The sequence below is a fragment of the Sander lucioperca genome, chromosome 16 (genome assembly GCF_008315115.2).
Source record: "Sander lucioperca isolate FBNREF2018 chromosome 16, SLUC_FBN_1.2, whole genome shotgun sequence".
Lineage (NCBI taxonomy): Eukaryota > Metazoa > Chordata > Actinopteri > Perciformes > Percidae > Sander > Sander lucioperca.
The window spans coordinates 12,129,693-12,149,578 of NC_050188.1; the positions used below are offsets into that span (position 1 = coordinate 12,129,693).

Consider the following 19,886-nt stretch of genomic DNA (forward strand, 5'->3'; position numbering starts at 1 on the left):
CACACATAGCTTCTATATCCATGTATACACACACAGTTTCTATATCCATGTATACACACATAGCTTCTATATACATGTATACACACATAGCTTCTATATCCATGTATACACACATAGCTTGTATATATCTCTATATATTTCAGATGTAAACGTGTCCCACCTGTCCCCTGGTCCGCTGACAGCTTCCTCTCAGACTTCATGTTAAAGTTCCTCGCGGCTCTGCTCCTCTTCTCCCCGACCTGTTTCAGGAAATACAACAACACGTTAGCTTAGCAGGAGCTAGCTGCTAGCGGCTAACCTTAGCTTTAGCACCGACTCCCTGCGACATTAAAAGAGAAAACCAACCTGCTCTGTGTAGCTTTGTTCCAGCTTTTAAAACCACATCCAGCAGTTTGGGACCTTTCTTTCTTCTTAAGAAACTAAACACTGGCGCCTTTTACTCCGCCGTCCTCACCACGATGTGACACACAAACAGTTAACGTTAGTTCCGGGGACGGACGCTATTCCGGGTCGTACCAACAACTTCCGGGCAGATGTTTGTTTACTAATGTAACCGAGGGTTTCTTCTGTTGCCTAGACTCAGGTCTGACTATAAAATAAAGAAACACGGGCGTCCAATGGCGGAACAGAGACGGCACTGCACGGCTCACTTTATTCAACCACAACACAGTCAATACTACACTTTATCCACTTCCGCTTTCCCCTTCACAATAAAAGCTCTATGGTTTACTGGAACTTCCTCTTAACCCTCCTGTTGTCCTCGGGTCAAATTTGACCCGTTTTCAAAGTTTCTGTATCAGAAATACAGGTTACTTAAACAAATGACAAGGATGGTTCCATACAATGCTTTTGCAAGTAAAATGAAGGATCTGATCATTACTCTCATTGGATTGTGGGGATTTTATTCAACTTTATAGCATTTGAAAAGAAATTGAAATGGTTTCAAAACTATTTCCTGACTAAACGTTGACATATACCAGTCTGCGATCCACTCCACATCCTCTGATTTAAATTGTTAGTCAAAATAATTCATAATTATTATTTTTTTTTTTAACTCAGAAAGTAGGTATAGGTTAATATTAATGAGGTTTATTGACCATGAATTCCAGAAAAAAGTGTAACTAGTTACTAGTTAATTACTAGTGGTAATAGGTGGGAATGAAGTTGGTTAAGAAGATGTAACACAGAATGGGGTGATAATTTATACTTTATAGACAAAACAGAAGGACAACACAAGGGTTAACCTTCAACAGAGAGGTAACACATTAAAATACCTTACACTTAAACAATATTTAAGCTCTTCTGTGTTTAAATAAATAATGTTACAGCTGTAACGCTGCTAGAATCAGATATCTAGTTAAAATATCAGTAACAGAATGAATACATGAACTAATTATTTCATTAAGGAAATTATGGAATAGTAACTTGATCGATTGATTGATTTTGACGGTGTTTTCTGCTAGAGGGTTGTGTGGTTGCATATTGAGAAACGACAGATTGACAACACTTTGATAATTGTAATTAAAGATGTAAAAGCAAAGATCCTCTAAACTAAAGATAGCGCATTTCAAGCAGCGCCAATGGTATGAAACCGTCCACACTTCCTGTCTCCTAAAGGGACGTGGCCTTGTTTGAACGTTAGTTGAGTTAAGTTGATGTTAGTGGTGAATCCGGTGGGAGTGGAAAAAAAGGGTGAGGGTTAGGCTCTAATGCCCTCTAGTCTCGACCCCCCCTACCCCCTCAAATATTTTTCTCATCAGATCTGCACAAATCAGGAGAGAAAAGAAAGGTTAGGAGGTTGCATGCCTGCCCACTGCGGCTGGGTCTAACATTAGCGGTCCACGGACCATAGACATTATATAAGAATGGACCAACAGATCACGTGTCTCTGGACGGAGACCAGTGAAGGATATTAGAAGATCTTTTCCGGTGATGGCTGAGCGTTACTGAGCAGCCTCCAACTGAGCTTGAAGACGTAGATGTGACGTGAGCAACCTGTCTGAAAGTTGGAAGTCTTCTGGTAGCTGTGCCAAGAGAAATCTCAATCATTCCCAATCTAGCAGAGACGGAGAGCGTAGGTATATGTAAGGAGATAACATAGACACAGGCTAATTATTGATCACTAAAATGATAGTTAACATTAGTAATTACACTTAAACAGCTAATGGAAGTCCAAACTGCCTGAGAGCTTCTCCTGTACTATACGGTAATTCCTCTACTATGAGACAGTAAGTCTCGTGGTTATGACCCAATCGTTAGCCTATTTTTATAAAAACGTCTGCTATGGAGCCATAACGTGAGGTACAAGGTAATGGAGCCTTTTATACATTGTCGTGTTTCTTTAGAAATAAACAATGGACAAATAGAGTCTTTAAACTCTTCAGATGTAAAGTTATTCGCTGTCAAAGTGACGTCAAAATGAATGGCAGTCAATGGAATGCTAACGCTGGGTGATGGCTTGTTAGCATCAAAATGGCGCCATAGGAGGTATGGGTTGTGGAGAGACGCTGACCCATTCCCACTGGGTCTAACGTTAGCGGTCCACTGACCCGTTGTCGCTGGGTCTAACTGTTCCTCCTCATTCCCTCCAAGAACGTTACCCGAGCTGCGTGGGGCGGCTCTCCTCCAAGCGAGCTTCGACAAAGTTTACGGCCTCACTGATGCATATTGTCACTGGACAACTAACAATTGCCATTTTGTTGTTTACCCATCAAATGACCACAGTAAACAGTCAAATGGCCTTTCCATCAGGGCTGTTGGAACGAATACTGAAAGTCGAATATAATTTGAATAATAAAAAAAGCAATGCTATTCGAATGCTGAAATTACTATTCAAACGTGACTTTTTTTTAATAAATATGTTGGCTAACGTTAGCTAATCTCCCTCTTCTCGCCTTGGCCTCCCCGCATGTGTCACTCATGTCACATCTTATGAACAATAAGTTAGCGGAACTGAGAAACACAAGGCATTGTGAGGTCTAAGCTAACGTTACGTACAGAGTAACGTTAGTACAGGGGGAGTGACAGGCTGCAGCTGGAAATTGGAAGAAGGATGGGAAACAGTTTTAACATGACTTTAAAATCCTAACTGTGTTGCGAGTTATAGTAACGTTAGCTTAGCTGGGAGCTTCATAAAGAAAGCTAAACTTTATATGTTAGCTGCCATACAGCTGTCAGAGTGAGCTTCTACTTCATATATTACCTTCTAGTAGCTGTATTCTCAGTAATGTGACAATCTGCAAGAAACAGGTTGCTTTTAAATCACTAAAATAGTAGTGACAGCACCGTTTGGCTTAGTTATCAATGTCGTTAGCATCGTGGCTAACACTGTTGTTACTTACGGCGTTTGGTCTGTAGTTTGAGAAAGAGTGCTTATCTCCATTTTTGTAGATGGGAATTACCTTCGCAACTTTCATTTGATTTGGAAAAATGCTTGTTTGTAATGATTGATTAAATATATGAGTCAGGGGTTTCACTATACTATGTACAATGTTTTTAACTAAAGCCATGTCAATACAATTACTATCAGTAGATTTCTTATTCTTTAACTTATTTACCACTTCAACTAACTCCGACCCACTGCTGCTGGGTCTAACGTTAGCGGTCCGCTGACCCACTGCCGCTGGGCCTAATGTTAGCGGTCCGCTGACCCACTGCCGTTGGGCCTAACGTTAGCGGTCCGCTGACCCACTGCCGCTGGGCCTAACGTTAGCGGTCCGCTGACCCACTGCCGCTGGGCCTAACGTTAGCGGTCCGCTGACCCACTGCCGCTGGGCCTAACGTTAGCGGTCCGCTGACCCACTGCCGCTGGGCCTAACGTTAGCGGTCCGCTGATCCACTGCCGCTGGGCCTAACGTTAGCGGTCTGCTGACCCACTGCCGCTGGGCCTAACGTTAGCGGTCTGCTGACCCACTGCCGCTGGGTCTAACGTTAGCGGTCTGCTGACCCACTGCCGCTGGGTCTAACGTTAGTGGTCTGCTGACTCACTGCCGCTGGGCCTAACGTTAGCGGTCTGCTGACCCACTGCCGCTGGGTCGAACGTTAGCGGTCCACTGATCCACTGCTGCTGGGTCTAACGTTAGCGGTCCACTGATCCACTGCTGCTGGGCCTAACGTTAGCGGGCCGCTGACCCGTTGTTGCTGGGTCTAACTGTTCCTCCTCATTCCCTCCGAGACCGTCACCCAAGCTGCGTCGGGCGGCTCTCCTCCCAGCAAGCTTCAACACAGTTTACGGCCTACTGACGCATATTGTCACCGGACAACAACAATCGCCATTTTGTTGTGTAGCCATCAAATGACCACGGCAAAACAGTCCAATGGCCTTTCTATCCATTTTATTTCTATGCGAAGACACCATGAAGACTCCAGAGACTGTTGATATTCACTCCATGCAGATTTACTTGTTTTATTTTAACAAACAAACCAAACTGCCTCAGACACATCAAGTGACCACCGGTGATAGTCGGTCAAATAGACAACTGAATCTAAGTTTCACATGACTCTCTTCTTATACCACGTTTTGGGCGGTGTCAGTTGGACACATTCACGCCCACAGTTACCTCATGTTTGTTACATCTTTAGATGGACCTGAACTGGTGATATTTTAACTTCTAACAGTCCTCTCAGCTTTCTTTTCTTAAGTACACCTAGGTCGTTGTGACCCAGACAATAACTACTAATGTACATGGTAGTCAACAGATGGTTTACTTTAAATGATTTCACTTTATTTCATCCTGGAGGGTACTCAGCATGTCCTGGTGTACCACACCGGTCATATCAAACGATTATATTTCTTTACTTTATTAGCTTTACCATGGCCTAATTAGTGGCATAGGAGACACTATACATGTCAACAGACCTTAATCATTTTGGTGTCATATTACCTTGGAACATAGCAATGCACAAGTGAGTTTTTATAGTTTTATACAGATCATAATATGTCCATCTCAGCTTTGCTTCAAAGAGAAAACTCCTCCTCTCCCTGACAGGAAACACCTTGCTAGGCTAACTTCCCTATGCTACCTCCCTCACATCTCCCTTGTTTAAACTAAAGATAGCTTTCAACCTGCACTTCCTGTCTCTCTGACACAGAGAGAAAAGTCTCCTCTCTGAGACTGCTGGGCCTAAATTGTGCTTAAACATGATACACAAAATTAAAACATGAACCCAATGTGTATTAAATAAACTCCCATATTGATACATGATTAATAGTGAATCTTGCTAAACATACGTTACTTAGAAAGAAGTGAATATATGTGTGGGCCCTATAAAATATCAGGTGGTTACATTTGTCTGATTTCTTGATTATAATTGATTATATGACAGACATTACAAGACAAAACCAAACTATATCTAATAAAATATTTAAGCCAACTTTTTATTTTTCTGGGTCAAAATTTGAAGGAACCATCACCTTATCGTGGTGGAGAGGTTTGTGTGTCCCTATGAACCTGAGGGCTGTGTTGTCTGGAGCTTTGTGCTCCTGGTAGGGTCTCCCAAGGCAAAGTGGTCTCAGGTGAGGGGCCAGACAAAGAATGGTTCAAAAACCCTATGAAAAAGCCCGGGCCCCTGTCTGGAGCCAGGCCCAGATGGAGGGCCCGTCAGCGAGCGCCTGGTGGCCGGGTTTGCCACGGAGCCCGGCCGGGCACAGCCCGAAAAAGCTACGTGGCACCTCTCTCCAACTCATGGGCCCACCACCTGTGGGAGGAACCGCTGGGGTCGGGTGCGCTGTCACATGGGTGGCAGTAAAGGTCAGGGGCCTCGACGGACCAGACCCGGGCAGCAGACGCTGGCTCTGGGGACGTGGAACGTCACCTCTCTGTGGGGGAAGGAGCCGGAACTTGTGCGGGAGGTGGAGCGCTACCAGTTGGATCTGGTGGGCCTTACCTCTACGCACAGTCTCGGTTCTGGAACCATACTCCTGGATAGGGGTTGGACTCTTTTCTTCTCCAGAGTTGCCCAGGGTGTGAGGCGCCGGGCGGGTGTGGGGATACTCACAAGCCCCCGGCTGAGCGCCGCTACGTTGGAGTTTACCCCGGTGGACGAGAGGGTCGCCTCCCTACGCCTGCGGGTTGTGGGGGGGAAAACTCTGACTGTTGTTTGTGCATATGTACCAAACAAGAGCTCGGAGTATTCGGCCTTCTTGGAGACCTTGAATGGAGTCCTGTATGGGGCTCCAGTGGGGGACTCTATAGTTCTGCTGGGGGACTTCAACACGCACGTGGACAATGATGGAGACACATGGAGAGGCGTGATTGGGAGGAACGGCCTCCCTGATCTAAACCAGAGTGGTTGTTTGTTGTTGGACTTCTGTGCTAGTCATGGATTGTCTATAACGAACACCATGTTCGAACATAGGGATGCTCATAAGTGTACTTGGTACCAGAGCACCCTAGGCCAAAGGTCTATGATCGATTTTATAATCGTTTCATCTGATCTGAGGCCGTATGTTTTGGACACTCGGGTGAAGAGAGGGGCGGAGCTGTCAACTGATCACCATCTGGTGGTGAGTTGGGTCAGAGGGTGGGGGAAGACTCTGGACAGACCTGGTAAGCCCAAACGGGTAGTGCGGGTAAATTGGGAACGTCTGGAGGAGGCCCCTGTCCGACAGACTTTCAACTCACACCTCCGGCGGAGCTTTTCGTGCATCCCTGTGGAGGCTGGGGGCATTGAACCCGAGTGGACAATGTTCAAAGTTTCCATTGCTGAAGCTGCATTGGGGAGCTGTGGTCTTAGGGTCTTAGGTGCCTCAAGGGGCGGTAACCCACGAACACCGTGGTGGACACCGGTGGTCAGGGAAGCCGTCCGACTGAAGAAGGAGTCTTTCCGGGATATGTTATCCCAGAGGACTCCGGAGGCAGTTGCAAGGTACCGAAGGGCTGCCGCCTCTGCCGTGAAAGAGGCAAAGCAGCGGGTGTGGGAGAAGTTCGGAGAAGACATGGAGAAGGACTTTCGGTCGGCACCAAGGTGCTTCTGGAAAACCGTTCGCCACCTCAGGAGGGGGAAGCGGGGAACCATCCAAGCTGTGTGCAGTAAGGATGGGACGCTGTTGACCTCAACTGAGGAGGTAATAGGGCGGTGGAAGGAGCACTTTGAGGAACTCCTGAATCCGACTAATACGCCCTCTATATTAGAGGCAGACCTGGAGGATGATGGTGGGTTGTCGTCAATTTCCCTGGTGGAAGTTGCTGAGGTAGTTAAACAACTCCACAGTGGCAAAGCCCCTGGGATTGATGAGATCCGTCCAGAAATGCTCAAGGCTCTGGGTGTGGAGGGGCTGTCTTGGTTGACACGCCTCTTCAACATTGCATGGAAGTCGGGGACAGTGCCTAAGGAGTGGCAGACCGGGGTGGTGGTTCCCCTTTTCAAAAAGGGGGACCAGAGGGTGTGTGCCAATTACAGGGGTATCACACTTCTCAGCCTCCCCAGTAAAGTCTACTCCAAGGTGCTGGAATGGAGGGTTCGGTCGATAGTCGAACCTCAGGTTGAAGAGGAACAATGTGGATTCCGTCCTGGTCGTGGAACAACGGACCAGATCTTTACTCTCGCAAGGATCCTGGAGGGAGCCTGGGAGTATGCCCAACTGGTCTACATGTGCTTTGTGGATCTGGAGAAGGCGTATGACCGGGTCCCCTGGGAGATACTGTGGGAGGTGCTGCGGGAGTATGGGGTGAGGGGGTCCCTTCTCAGGGCCATCCAATCTCTGTACGACCAAAGCGAGAGCTGTGTCCGGGTTTTCGGCAGTAAGTCGGACTCGTTTCAGGTGAGGGTTGGCCTCCACCAGGGCTGCGCTTTGTCACCAATCCTGTTTGTAGTATTTATGGACAGGATATCGAGGCGTAGTCGGGGTGGAGAGGGGTTGCAGTTTGGTGAGCTGGGGATCTCATCGCTGCTTTTTGCGGATGATGTGGTCCTGATGGCATCATCCGCCTGTGACCTTCAGCACTCACTGGATCGGTTCGCAGCCGAGTGTGAAGCGGCTGGGATGAGGATCAGCACCTCTAAATCTGAGGCCATGGTTCTCAGCAGGAAACCGATGGAGTGCCTTCTCCAGGTAGGGAATGAGTCCTTACCCCAAGTGAAGGAGTTCAAGTACCTTGGGGTCTTGTTCGCGAGTGAGGGGACAATGGAGCGGGAGATTGGTCGGAGAATCGGCGCAGCGGGTGCGGTATTACATTCAATTTATCGCACCGTTGTGACGAAAAGAGAGCTGAGCCAGAAGGCAAAGCTCTCAATATACCGGTCAGTTTTCGTTCCTACCCTCACCTATGGTCATGAAGGCTGGGTCATGACCGAAAGAACAAGATCCAGGGTACAAGCGGCCGAAATGGGTTTCCTCAGGAGGGTGGCTGGCGTCTCCCTTAGAGATAGGGTGAGAAGCTCAGTCATCCGTGAGGAGCTCGGAGTAGAGCCGCTGCTCCTTCGCGTCGAAAGGAGCCAGTTGAGGTGTTTCGGGCATCTGGTAAGGATGCCCCCTGGGCCTCCCTAGGGAGGTGTTCCAGGCACGTCCAGCTGGGAGGAGGCCTCGGGGAAGACCCAGGACTAGGTGGAGGGATTATATCTCCAACCTGGCATGGGAACGCCTCGGGATCCCCCAGTCGGAGCTGGTTAATGTGGCTCGGGAAAGGGAAGTTTGGGGTCCCCTGCTGGAGCTGCTACCCCCGCGACCCGATACCGGATAAGCGGACGAAGATGTGTATGCGTAACATTTAAAATTGAAACCTTTTTTTCCCCAATGGTGTTTTTTGTCACTTTTTCAAATTTTTTTCAAATACTATAAAATTGAATAAAACACCCAAATTTAATGAAAGTAGTAAACATCATTTATTTTACTTGTGAAGAGGATGGTTGTATGGAACCACCCACGTTCATTTTTTTTTTTACAATTTGGTTGAAAGAAACCCAAATTTCTGATATAGAAACTTTTTGAAAATGGGTCAAATTTGACCCGAAGAAAACAGGAGGGTTAAAATAAGAGTGTACTTTTTCCTACCACACAATATGTCTTCTATCTAGATGTTGATACATGAAGATTTGTGTTTGATACTTGAGAAGTTTAGCTTGGACTTAAAGGCACAAACGTTATTCCATGTCATCAGTCTCATGTTCAGAAGAGTCTCCAGTCTGGTCTTCAGTCTCTGGTTGTAAAAGTGGATGTGGATGTGAGTTCCTGGCTGGTTCTGGTCCTCCACAGTCCTCTCCATCAGCTTCTGTTACCATCTGACCAACACATTTATGTGTTTTGACATGAGAACGCCGGGAAAATCTTTTGTTACAAACACTGCAGCTGAATCTTTTCTCTCCTATGTGGACTACAGCCATGTGTGACCGTAAACTTCCTCTCTGTGTAAAAGATTTCTTACAGACTGAGCAGCTGAAAGGTTTTTCTCCTGTGTGGACTACCATGTGTGACTGTAAACTTCCTCTCTGTGTAAAAGATTTATTACAAACTGAGCAGCTGAAAGGTTTTTCTCCTGTGTGGACTACCATGTGTGACCGTAAACTTCCTCTCTCTGTAAAAGATTTCTTACAGACTGGGCAGCTGAAAAGTTTTTCTCCTGTGTGGACTACCATGTGTGACCGTAAACTTCCTCTCTCTGTAAAAGATTTCTTACAGATTGAGCAGCTGAAAGGTTTTTCTCCTGTATGAGTTCTCATGTGTTTTAGTAAATCTCCACTCTGTGTAAATGATTTTTTACAGACTGAGCAGCTAAAAGGTTTCTCTCCTGTGTGAGTTCTCATGTGTGACCGTACATTTTCACTCCGTGTAAAAGATTCATTACAAACTGAGCAGCTAAAAGGTTTTTCTCCTGTGTGAGTAATCATGTGTCTATTCAGATTTCCCTTTTGGCCAAATCTTCTCCCACACTCTGAGCAGCTGAATCGTTTCTTACATCTTGAATCATGTTTCAGAGAGTTTAAAGCTGACTGAGGTTCTCTGGTCTCCTTCCAATCAGCACTGTCATCAGTCTCAGGTTCAGAAGAGTCTCCAGTCTGGTCTTCAGTCTCTGGTTGTAAAAGTGGATCTGGATGTGAGTTCCTGGCTGGTTCTGGTCCTCCACAGTCCTCTCCATCAGCTTCTGTTACCATGTGTTGAGTTTGTCTTTGATGAAGCTGTGAGGACTGAGCTTCCTCTTCATCATCTTCACTCTTCACAGGGACAGGAGTGAATGGGAACTTGGTGATATCAGCCTCCTCCAGCCCTTGAAGCTGCTCTCCCTCCTGACTGCTCCACAGTTCCTCCTGTTCCTCTTTAATGTGTGGGGGGGGCTCTGGCTCCTGCTGGTCCACACTGGAGCTATACTCCTGCTGCTCAGGGGGAACCTCTTCTTTAACCCCCGACAGCTGCTCAACATCTGCAGGAAACACATACAGAGAAATGTTGAGGAACTGTATCTTATCTTATTGAAAGTGACGACAGGCGAGTCAACTTCGGTGGGGCTTTCAACAGATGTAGAAAATGACGGTATTGTATAGGATTCCAAACTCACCCCGAATAGGCCCTCAGATAAGTAGGCTAAGTTACCGTAAGCAATGCATCTGTAACGTATTCTCTTATTGTAAATTAATGATTTTCTGTCTGAGCAAAACATTCATCGCGACTATATGACCTCCTGGTAACACTAACTCAGTAATACAGTGGGCAATAAAGCACTGTAAAGAAAAGACCTTTACGACAGCAGATGTGGCAAAAACACTACCACTTGTGTCCAAAACGGCTGCTAGAATCAACACAAACTGAAAGTTACATATAGCCGAATTAAGAGGCATAACAAGAAACTTGTCAGAATAACAGTGCGAAGTGGAATTAACTACATTCAAATAGTTCAAGTTGTGTGTGTCTCTGATGAACCGTGAGTAAAACCAATCATTTTTGTCTGATCTGGACATTATTTGAGTCTTTCACTGTGTTTTGGTGAGACCTTTGTTGATGCAGAGCTAATCTAATCACCATGTGGCTTCCAAATGCTAATGCAACAAGTTTTGTCGGCCACAGGCAAGCCATTACAACTCCTAGTTATCTGCACACAGCACAGTATGCGTTCCAACCCATTAAGTCAGACAGGCAAGGCAAGGCAGCTTTATTTGTATAGCACATTTCAGCAATTAAAAGTGCTTTACATAAAACATCAAAGAGCAGTTAAAAGCAATTAAAAAATGTAAAACAGATAGTAGCTTGTTTGTGCAATAGACTACAGACTCTGTACTACATTTAACAAGTATTTATTAAACACTAAATATTACATTAAAATAATATATAATTAATAAATTATATCTATCTATATGGCTATCTGCCACATGGCATTAAAAGGTTTGTACCAAAATAGTTCTGTTTTTCAGTCTTCATTTTGGCAAAGGTGCAGCTACTTTCTTCTACTCCTCTGCTTTCTGCATGTCAGAGCTTCGCGGGGGGCTGGCCGACACACACACAAACACTGTCGCACACACCAGACGCCAGCCACCACGTCACTTCTGTTAACTGTTAGACAGCGTTTACCTCAGGCTAATTAATTAGCTAGTAAGTGGCGATTTTTGGCAGCCAGCCTTCCAAAGGAAAGCACATTGAAATTAAATGTTAACCGATCATTAACCATTTGACCGACAAGCAGGAAGACAGAGTCTCAGTTCACCGTCCGGGAGGCTCTGACACACTTTCCGCGCTCCGTGTCCGTGTACAGCTGTAGGCTTGTCCCGGTTAATCTTCTGTGCGTTGTCGGACACATGCAGCCACTTTCCTGAAACCGCTTGCGAGACTGACAAGTCCACAGCGGCGTGTATGTCCGAGCCTATCTCCACCGCCTCCACCTGCAGGTTGTCAACTGTGTGGTGTGGAATGAAAAGGAGAAAACAGGACAGAGTAACACGGCGGATATCTATTTTCCCGATTAGATCTGTCGCAGCGCTAACTGGGGCTCAGCTCGTGAAACTGCTCAGACCAACTGACCTTGAAGGTGGAGAAAATCACCCTTTGGTCTGATTCAACCACTGTCCTCAGATTGCTTCATTCCACATCCTGCCACTTGAATGTCTTTGTAGGCAACAAGATCACAGAAATTCCAGATCTAACAGACCTAAAATGACTAAGGGGGCAAGTAAAAATTGCGAGGGGGCGATTCATTTTTATAAAGTAGGCTAAAAATAGCCAAATTACACAAGCTTTACCCACTGTCGTAACAGGGTCAGCACTCTAAATGTGGCATTTCTTGAAGCAGTTGAGTTGTCCATTTTTATCTATTTTTGAAAATAAGTATGAATTCACAAAGTAACTATTTAAAAGTCAGTTTATCAGCTTTAGGCTATTTCAAACACACATACAGGCTGTGACTGCGCTCTCAGTGCGTGTTCCCAGTCTACATTTACGTCCCTTAATGGTTAAAGGTACAATATGTAACTTTCTGCTGTTGTTATTCTAATAAAATAGCTGCAGTTTCCCAAACATAATTTCGTTTTTCTTGATTCGATTTTTATTGTTAGCTGACTAGTTAGCTAGTGAGCCAGCAAGCTAACATTAGCCAGCAGCTGAAACACAAAATATTTCACATATCAATGTCACCTTTTGGATGGTTTCAACACCGGCGGACGGGGTTTGTTGTAACGCTAGCTAGCTACTCAACGAGGCTGAGAAATAGGTGTGGGTGGGGATTGCCGGGGGAATCTCTGCGATGGCGAGGACTTTCGATGCCTGTTGTGCAGCAGCAGAACATCTCCCAGCTGCCCGGAATTATCTCCCCTTCACTTTTCTGCAATCTTAACTTTTCGTTTTGGTGCTTAACCCACCTTTTGTCGGGTTAATTTAGCTAACCGTAAAGACAGCTAAACGCGAAGGGGGGAGAAATTTGGCTGGGAGGAGATTTTCGGCACAGACACCGGTAGCGCTAACAGAGACGTAGCTAGCTAGCTAACATTTGGATGGCCGCTGTTGTGACTCGGGTGCTGGGTCTGATATGGTCTGTTTCCCGGCGCTTCATTAAACTGCCATTAGCGTTGTAAGCTCCAGGCACTGGAGTTAAGTGCTGGCCGGGGGGATTGCTGTAATGAAAGTGGCTGGCTTCTAGCTGACTGGGGGCTAACGGTAACTAGCTAGTAGTGTCCCGGGGGTGTTGTCAGCTCTCATCCCGACTGAGTCTCGCTGCTCCGGGGGAGTCAGGCAGACAGACCGGGGTGTGCTAGCTAGCTGGCTAAATTAGCATTAGATTAATCGTCTATCTATACAGCTATCGTTAAAGTTACTGGTGAACTCATTCATGGGTTAGACCAGTGCTGTTAACTATGGTCAAAACAATCATACTAAAAATTACTTTTTGAGCATGTTGAACGATGTTGTAACCCTATAATGTTATCCACCAAGCTTTAGTGTTAACGTTAGCTACTTGTCAACCAGCACATTGTAGTAACGTTAAGCTGGATCGATATTGATATGTATCAAAAAATAAGGTCTCTGTTGTATTACTGTGTTGCAAAGTGGCATGTAATTAATCACAAAATGATGCTACGTGGCAAAAAAAACAGTATTACGGTTACGAGTATTTTTTTTCTGTGACATTGTATGATTTACAATTACTCCTGAACATATCATCTGGGTGCCGTGTTTTGACAGAAGTTACGAGTAAGTAGAGGGTGAGAGGTTATATGACGCCACTGACGGGCGACTAAATGAAATGTGACATGTCTGAAAATAAAATAACAGATTTCTCCGAGTTTGACATTTGGTGGAAACATTTGGGATAGTGTAAGAACAGAACTCATAAAAATATATAACATAGGTATGGTCGTTTTTTAGACATTTTAATGCAGAAATGTTACATATTGTATCTTTAAGCCGACACTAAAGAATAAAATAGTTATAAATAGAGTTTAGCTAGTGCAGTAAGCTTACGCTAGAAACTGCTAACATTACACAAGTTACGTCTAACTAGGATGTGTATCGCTGGACTGTAACTGTAGGCACCTGTCCCGTCAGCGTCTGCGATGATACGGGCAAGCTGCGCTCCCTCCCTACCCTCCTCGTCCTCAGATGTAGATGACAGGTCATTGATCTGTCCCTGATCTGATTCTCCATCACTCATGTCCAGATCTAGCTTGCTCTAGCTTCTGACATGTCAAAAGACATGTAAACAATACCCCTCGTGGCGCCGGTGCTCCGCGTAGGCAAGGAATTTGTTCCATCATATCTGCTCTGTACACCATCATTGGCTCTTAAACAGTGAGTGACAAAGTGCTCAGGATGTTTTCTTGCTGAAGTTTAAGGTATCCTTGGTGCAAAATCCCTAGGGTATGTTTCATCCGATGAGGCTGACGTAGACCTTGTGGTCATGGGGCGAGCTGACAGCTCACTGCACCAGGTTATCCTGCAATAAAACTCCTAGGACGAATCTGAGAACAGCAGAAGACATCAAAGCAGGGGATGTTGTGTTCCTTATGGACCCACAACTTCCACGAGCATTATGGCAGATTGGACGAGTGACAAAAGCATTTCCCCAGAAAAGCAGAAGTGAAGATACAGGAAAAAACCTACATTACACCCAGTTCGTCTGATTGTCCTCCCAAAGATCCAGGACAAGGATAATGAAGCAACAGATCCCTTCTCCTAAGTGGCCAGCCTTTCCAAGGAGCCAATGCAAATTGGGGGGCGGCTATGTTGAAAAGGCTTGTGGTAACATAAAGTTTGGCAGTCGGTAATTAAGAGGCATAACAAGACATTGTAACATATATGTATTTTTTAAACCCGCTGGTATCAGATCGGAATCGGTACCGGGAAGGAAGAAATGGTATCGGACCGTCTCCAGTCCAGGGGTCACCAACCTTTTAGAAACTGAGAGCTACTTCATGGGGACTGAGTCATACGAAGGGCTACCAGTTTGATACACTCTTTTGAAATAACTAATTTGCTCAGTTTGCCTTCAGTTATATATGATTATTAATGATTAATGATACTCATCTATGTGAAGACACTGATCACGTTAATGATTTCTCACAATAATTATCAACAATGACAAGGTGGGAAACAGATAATGTCAATATTCAATTTTCATTTTTAGAACTGTGGGTACTTTATCTGAAACTGTGGTTTATTTTAACACAGATTGTAGTGATAAAATGAAGTGATAAAACTGATGTTTAAAGTTTCTATATTCCCACCGACTGCAACAGCTCACACAAAGTTAGCATTTTAAATATTTACCGCGCTGCTTCTTCCAAGAGATCAACAATTTAATCTGTTTTATTTTCATGAACATTGGAGATTTATGAAGCGAGAATGTGCAGTAGTTGTCTCCAGGGAAACACTCTGATCCACTGCGGACTCAGTTTAAATAATAGTTGCAGCTTTAGACGTGTGCGAGCTGGAAGAAAACCCGCCGTTCTGGTTTTACAAATGTTTCTTTCAGGGTGGAAGTGAGTTCAAGTTTCTGAGGCTGTTTTTGTCACTTTTATAAATTTGTGTCGCTTTCTTTGACGTTCCTGTCGTAATTCATCTATTGTTAGGTGGTGTGCTTCAAACATTATTTGTGCAGTTTTTATATCGACTGGATCAATAATCTCTAACTTTTAGTGACAGTATGTTGATTTTTCTTCGACATTCTTGTCGTCCCCCTCAAATGTTTGTCACTTCTTTGACATTTTTTTAAACGTTTGTATCCCTTTTTATTGATGTTTTTTCCCGACACACACACACACACACACACACACACACACACACACACACACACACACACACAAAGACAGAGACACACACACATACAGACACACACACACACACACACACACACACACACACACACACAACAAAACAAGTTCCTTCCCGAGACTATTTAGCAGAGGCACCGTGGTTCCGTCTGGCGTTTCTCCCCCCTTTATTTCCCCTAAAAACCCTGTTAACGTTGTTCCTACCTCTCTCTTCATCATCTTCACTCTTCACAGGGACAGGAGTGAATGGGAACTTGGTGATATCAGCCTCCTCCAGCCCTTGAAGCTGCTCTCCCTCCTGACTGCTCCACATTTCCTCCTGTTCCTCTTTAATGTGTGGGGGGAGCTCTGGCTCCTCCTGCTCCTCTTTAATAACAATCTGGCTTTTCTCATCTGGAGGCAAAGCTGAAACACAGACAGAAGTTAAAGTCAGCTAAAGCTTAGAGATTACAGGGTTGCAGTGTAAAAATGAGACTCTAAAAAAAGCTATAAGACTCCATAGGGCCCTACATGAAGTCAGTGCTACAAGCTAACTGGAGATATAAAATATGACGTCTAAGTACCGGTTCAGATGACTTGAATTGTCATCATGTTTTTGTATTTGTTCTTGTTATAGACACACACACAAATGCACACGCACGCACACACACAGAGACACACACACACACAGAGACACAGACAGAGAGATGTGTGAATTAAGTAGAGGTTGACATAATAGGCATCGGCCGATATCTGAGTATATCAAGCCGCTTAATAGGCAGGCGGATCTGTGGGCAGCCTAGCGTTAAAAACATGAATAGGCGACATTTTTTACAGCGCACCCAGACCAGCTGCCTCCAGCCCCTCCCCTTGTGAAGTCATGCGCTGCGTGCATGACAGCGTCAACAACAATAAGTACACGGCAAGAACACTAGCAACATGCTACTACTTATGATAGCCTCTGAGCCTGAAGTGCATCGTTGTTAACAGAGCCTTCCGTTCTCCGTGCCTGTATCCATTAACTGCATCTATGGACTCGAGCATGAATGAAAGCCTTAATTTTATTAAACTGGCTGGACGAGTATTCAATTATAACTAAGAGTTGTTTGAATGACAGAAATCTGCTGAGATAAGATCCTAACGAGTGCAACAGGACATGTAACAGTAGGACCCCCAAAATACAGGTAAAAGATTTCAACAAGTGAACAATGATCTAACAAACAAAAGAATTTACTTTAGATAGCACTAGTCTGATGTGATTCAACAGCAGTTAGGAGGAAATAGTTTTGAGGTTAATAATATGTCACTTTCTGTATGGATCATACTATTTTTAATAATATATTTTTAATATTTTTAATAAATAATTAATAATATACATTTATTTTATTGATGAAAGTTTGCAGATTTGTGTTCTCAGAAGTTTAATAAATGCTGCTAAGTGCACTAAACTTTATTTTTTCATTGAAAAGTTTATTTGACAAAGTATTTTCTTCGTACCTGTTTTTGTATAATAATCTCGAATAATATATTTTTATACATAATTTATACAATATATGTTTTTACATTATACATTTTGAATTGAAGTATACAAGTGCAGAGTACAAGTGTTCAATACGTTTTTGTTGAAAAATGTTGTGTATATTAGTGTTACATTTTATCTTTCAAATAAAGGTTTAAAAACAAGCACATATCAGCCAAATATCGGCCAGAATATATCACCAGCCATCGACTGACCCCGATTTCTAAAGATCGGCATCGGCCAGAGAAAAACCCATATTGGTCGACGTCTAGAAATAAAAGTTAATTTCAACCAAACCAGAGTGGTGATTGTTGGAACTGTGGAAAGACGAAACAAGACGGCCTTTGAACTTGTATTTGTTCTTGTTATAGACACACACACACACACACACACACACACACACACACACACACACACACACACACACACAGACACACACAGTGCCTCAGTGGTTACAATACTGTGCTGTTGTGTTCCAAGGTGAACATCACTACTATGTAACAATCACCTATACAGTCCTAAGGGAATACCTATTAAATAAGAACGTTTGTTTATCTAGATAACAGCCCCGAAATCACCGTCACCAAACCCACCAGACTCCATGTAAATAATCAGGACTTTTAGCGTGTATAGAGCCAGCATATTTCCACCAGACTCCATGTAAATAATCAGTACTTTTAGCGTGTATAGAGCCAGCATATTTCCACCAGACTCCATGTAAATAATCAGTACTTTTAGCGTGTATAGAGCCAGCATATTTCCACCAGACTCCATGTAAATAATCAGTACTTTTAGCGTGTATAGAGCCAGCATATTTCCACCAGACTCCATGTAAATTAGAGCTTAGATCGGCCCAAAAAATCAAGCCCGAACCTGCCCGAGCCCGAGCACGTTGTGTCCGAGCCCGGCGAGCCCGATTTAAACCCGACAATTTTTTAATACGTGGGCCGTTATAACTGACGTTCTCAACTACAATTCAGAGTTGTTTGAACTACAGAAATCTGTTTAGAATAATACAACAAGGACGAAGCTGTAAACTGCTGTTTGTTTAGAATGGAACGGATCGCAAGTGGATCCGAGTGAAGAAACGTAAAAACAACATATTGTTGTCACTGCCCACGACTTGTTTAAACTGCTTCCATACCTCCGACTTTCCTCCACACTTGCTCAAAATTAATTCTCCTGTTTTTCTTTACATCTTCAAGCTCCCGGTGTGATGCGTGCGAGAGGAGGAGACTCCGCGCATGAAGTGCTGCATTTTGTAACTGCAGCCTAACTTTTGTACACATTTGTTACTTTTATATAGCCTATATATATATTTATTATATTTCTGATTATGGCATAGCTATCTCCCCACCCAAATAGGATAATAAGGTAATGGATAAAAAAGGTCCGGTCGGGCTCGGGCTTGGGCCGAGAATCTAAACTCCAATGTAAATAATCAGTACTTTTAGTGTGTCTAGAGCCAGCATATTTCCACCAGACTCCATGTAAATAATCAGGACTTTTAGTATGTATAGAGCCAGCATATTCCCACATGTAAATCGGTGAATTAAGGGTTTATTTCAACCAAACCAGAGTGGTGATTGTTGGAACAGTGGAAAGATGAACCAAGACGGCTTTTGGTAGTTTTATTTAGTTTCTGTCCACTTTGAATGAAGTGTGTTTTACGATGATAAAAGTACTGATTATTTACATGGAGTCTGGTGGGTTTGGCGACGGCCTATTAAAGAGCTTAGATTCAAATAGAGCGAACAAATGCGTATTTACATCCGTCCTATCGTCATATGGTTGCTGAGAGAACAGATGACAGGAAGGAGAGAAAGATCAACTGAAGGTTTAATGACCAAACCTGCTCTGTGTAGCCGAAGCTGAGGGTTGTAAACAGCGTCCAGTAGCTCCCGTTGTCGCTCGTTCTCCTCTTTTGAACGACAAAGTTCCTCCTCGTACTCTGCTATCGTTCTTTCAAACAGCCCAAATATCTCTTCAGCAGCCGCAGTTAGTCGCTGCTCCACCAACGCTCTCAGCATCTGGACTTTTTTCTGGACACATTTTCACTCTCTCAACACAACAAAGACACTCTGCTAAACGCCATCTTGTTCAAATTGTGAAGTTAGCCGCAGTGAGACTATAGATTCCGGTGCAGTTTAGTTGCTGAACTTCAAAATAAAAGTCCGAAAGTGATTTCCTCTGGAAAACACTCAGGAATAAATGATTAATACATGATTAAAACACACTTTTGAAGAAAGACAAATACTTTATTACATTTTCAGAGCTCTGAGAAAACAATGAACCAAATTTAAGATGATGGTAGTTTGTTTCCCTTTCCTTTTAATGTGTCAAACAGAAGATACAAGTTTTGGTCTTGCAGTGTAATTTCATCTGATTTTGTTGTTTGTCTGAAGGTGAACATTAACTTCACCTTCATAAAGCAGGAAACACTGTGAATTATATAGCATATATTTGAGTCATCAAAAGGACAAGCTTTGCACACTAAATTTGGACATTTAATTTTATAAATACTTACTGGATATAAAGCATCCAATCTGTAAATTTAATATTAATGTTGTGAAACAAGGACCTTAAGCACTCATTCTTTGAAAAGTACACAACAGTTGTCAAAGGATGAAAATCTCATTCTGAAGAAAAGCATTTCATTAGACCGTTCTGTGAGAGAGCAAAGGCAAGATGATCTGCAGCTTAG

General features: G+C 43.9%; 1 protein-coding gene and 1 long non-coding RNA gene across 2 annotated transcripts in view; both read right to left on the reverse strand.

Annotated features, from left to right (window-relative positions):
• The window catches only part of LOC116050052, a 5,837-nt gene extending 5,120 nt beyond the window's left edge, over positions 1 to 717 (reverse strand). Inside the window, exons 1-2 of the long non-coding RNA XR_004895342.1 lie at positions 346 to 717; positions 161 to 239 (exon numbers count right to left, since the gene is read on the reverse strand). This is a non-coding gene — a long non-coding RNA (uncharacterized LOC116050052). The remainder of the gene's footprint in view (positions 1 to 160; positions 240 to 345) is intronic.
• The window catches only part of LOC118493488 (gastrula zinc finger protein XlCGF57.1-like), a gene marked incomplete at its 3' end in the record, with an annotated part of 25,766 nt that extends 6,547 nt beyond the window's left edge, over positions 1 to 19,219 (reverse strand). The window contains exons 1-3 of the mRNA XM_035993438.1: positions 19,035 to 19,219; positions 9,894 to 10,355; positions 9,393 to 9,671 (exon numbers count right to left, since the gene is read on the reverse strand). Coding sequence (XP_035849331.1) covers positions 9,393 to 9,671; positions 9,894 to 10,355; positions 19,035 to 19,212 — 919 coding nt within the window. The remainder of the gene's footprint in view (positions 1 to 9,392; positions 9,672 to 9,893; positions 10,356 to 19,034) is intronic.
• Between the last annotated feature and the right edge of the window lie 667 nt (positions 19,220 to 19,886).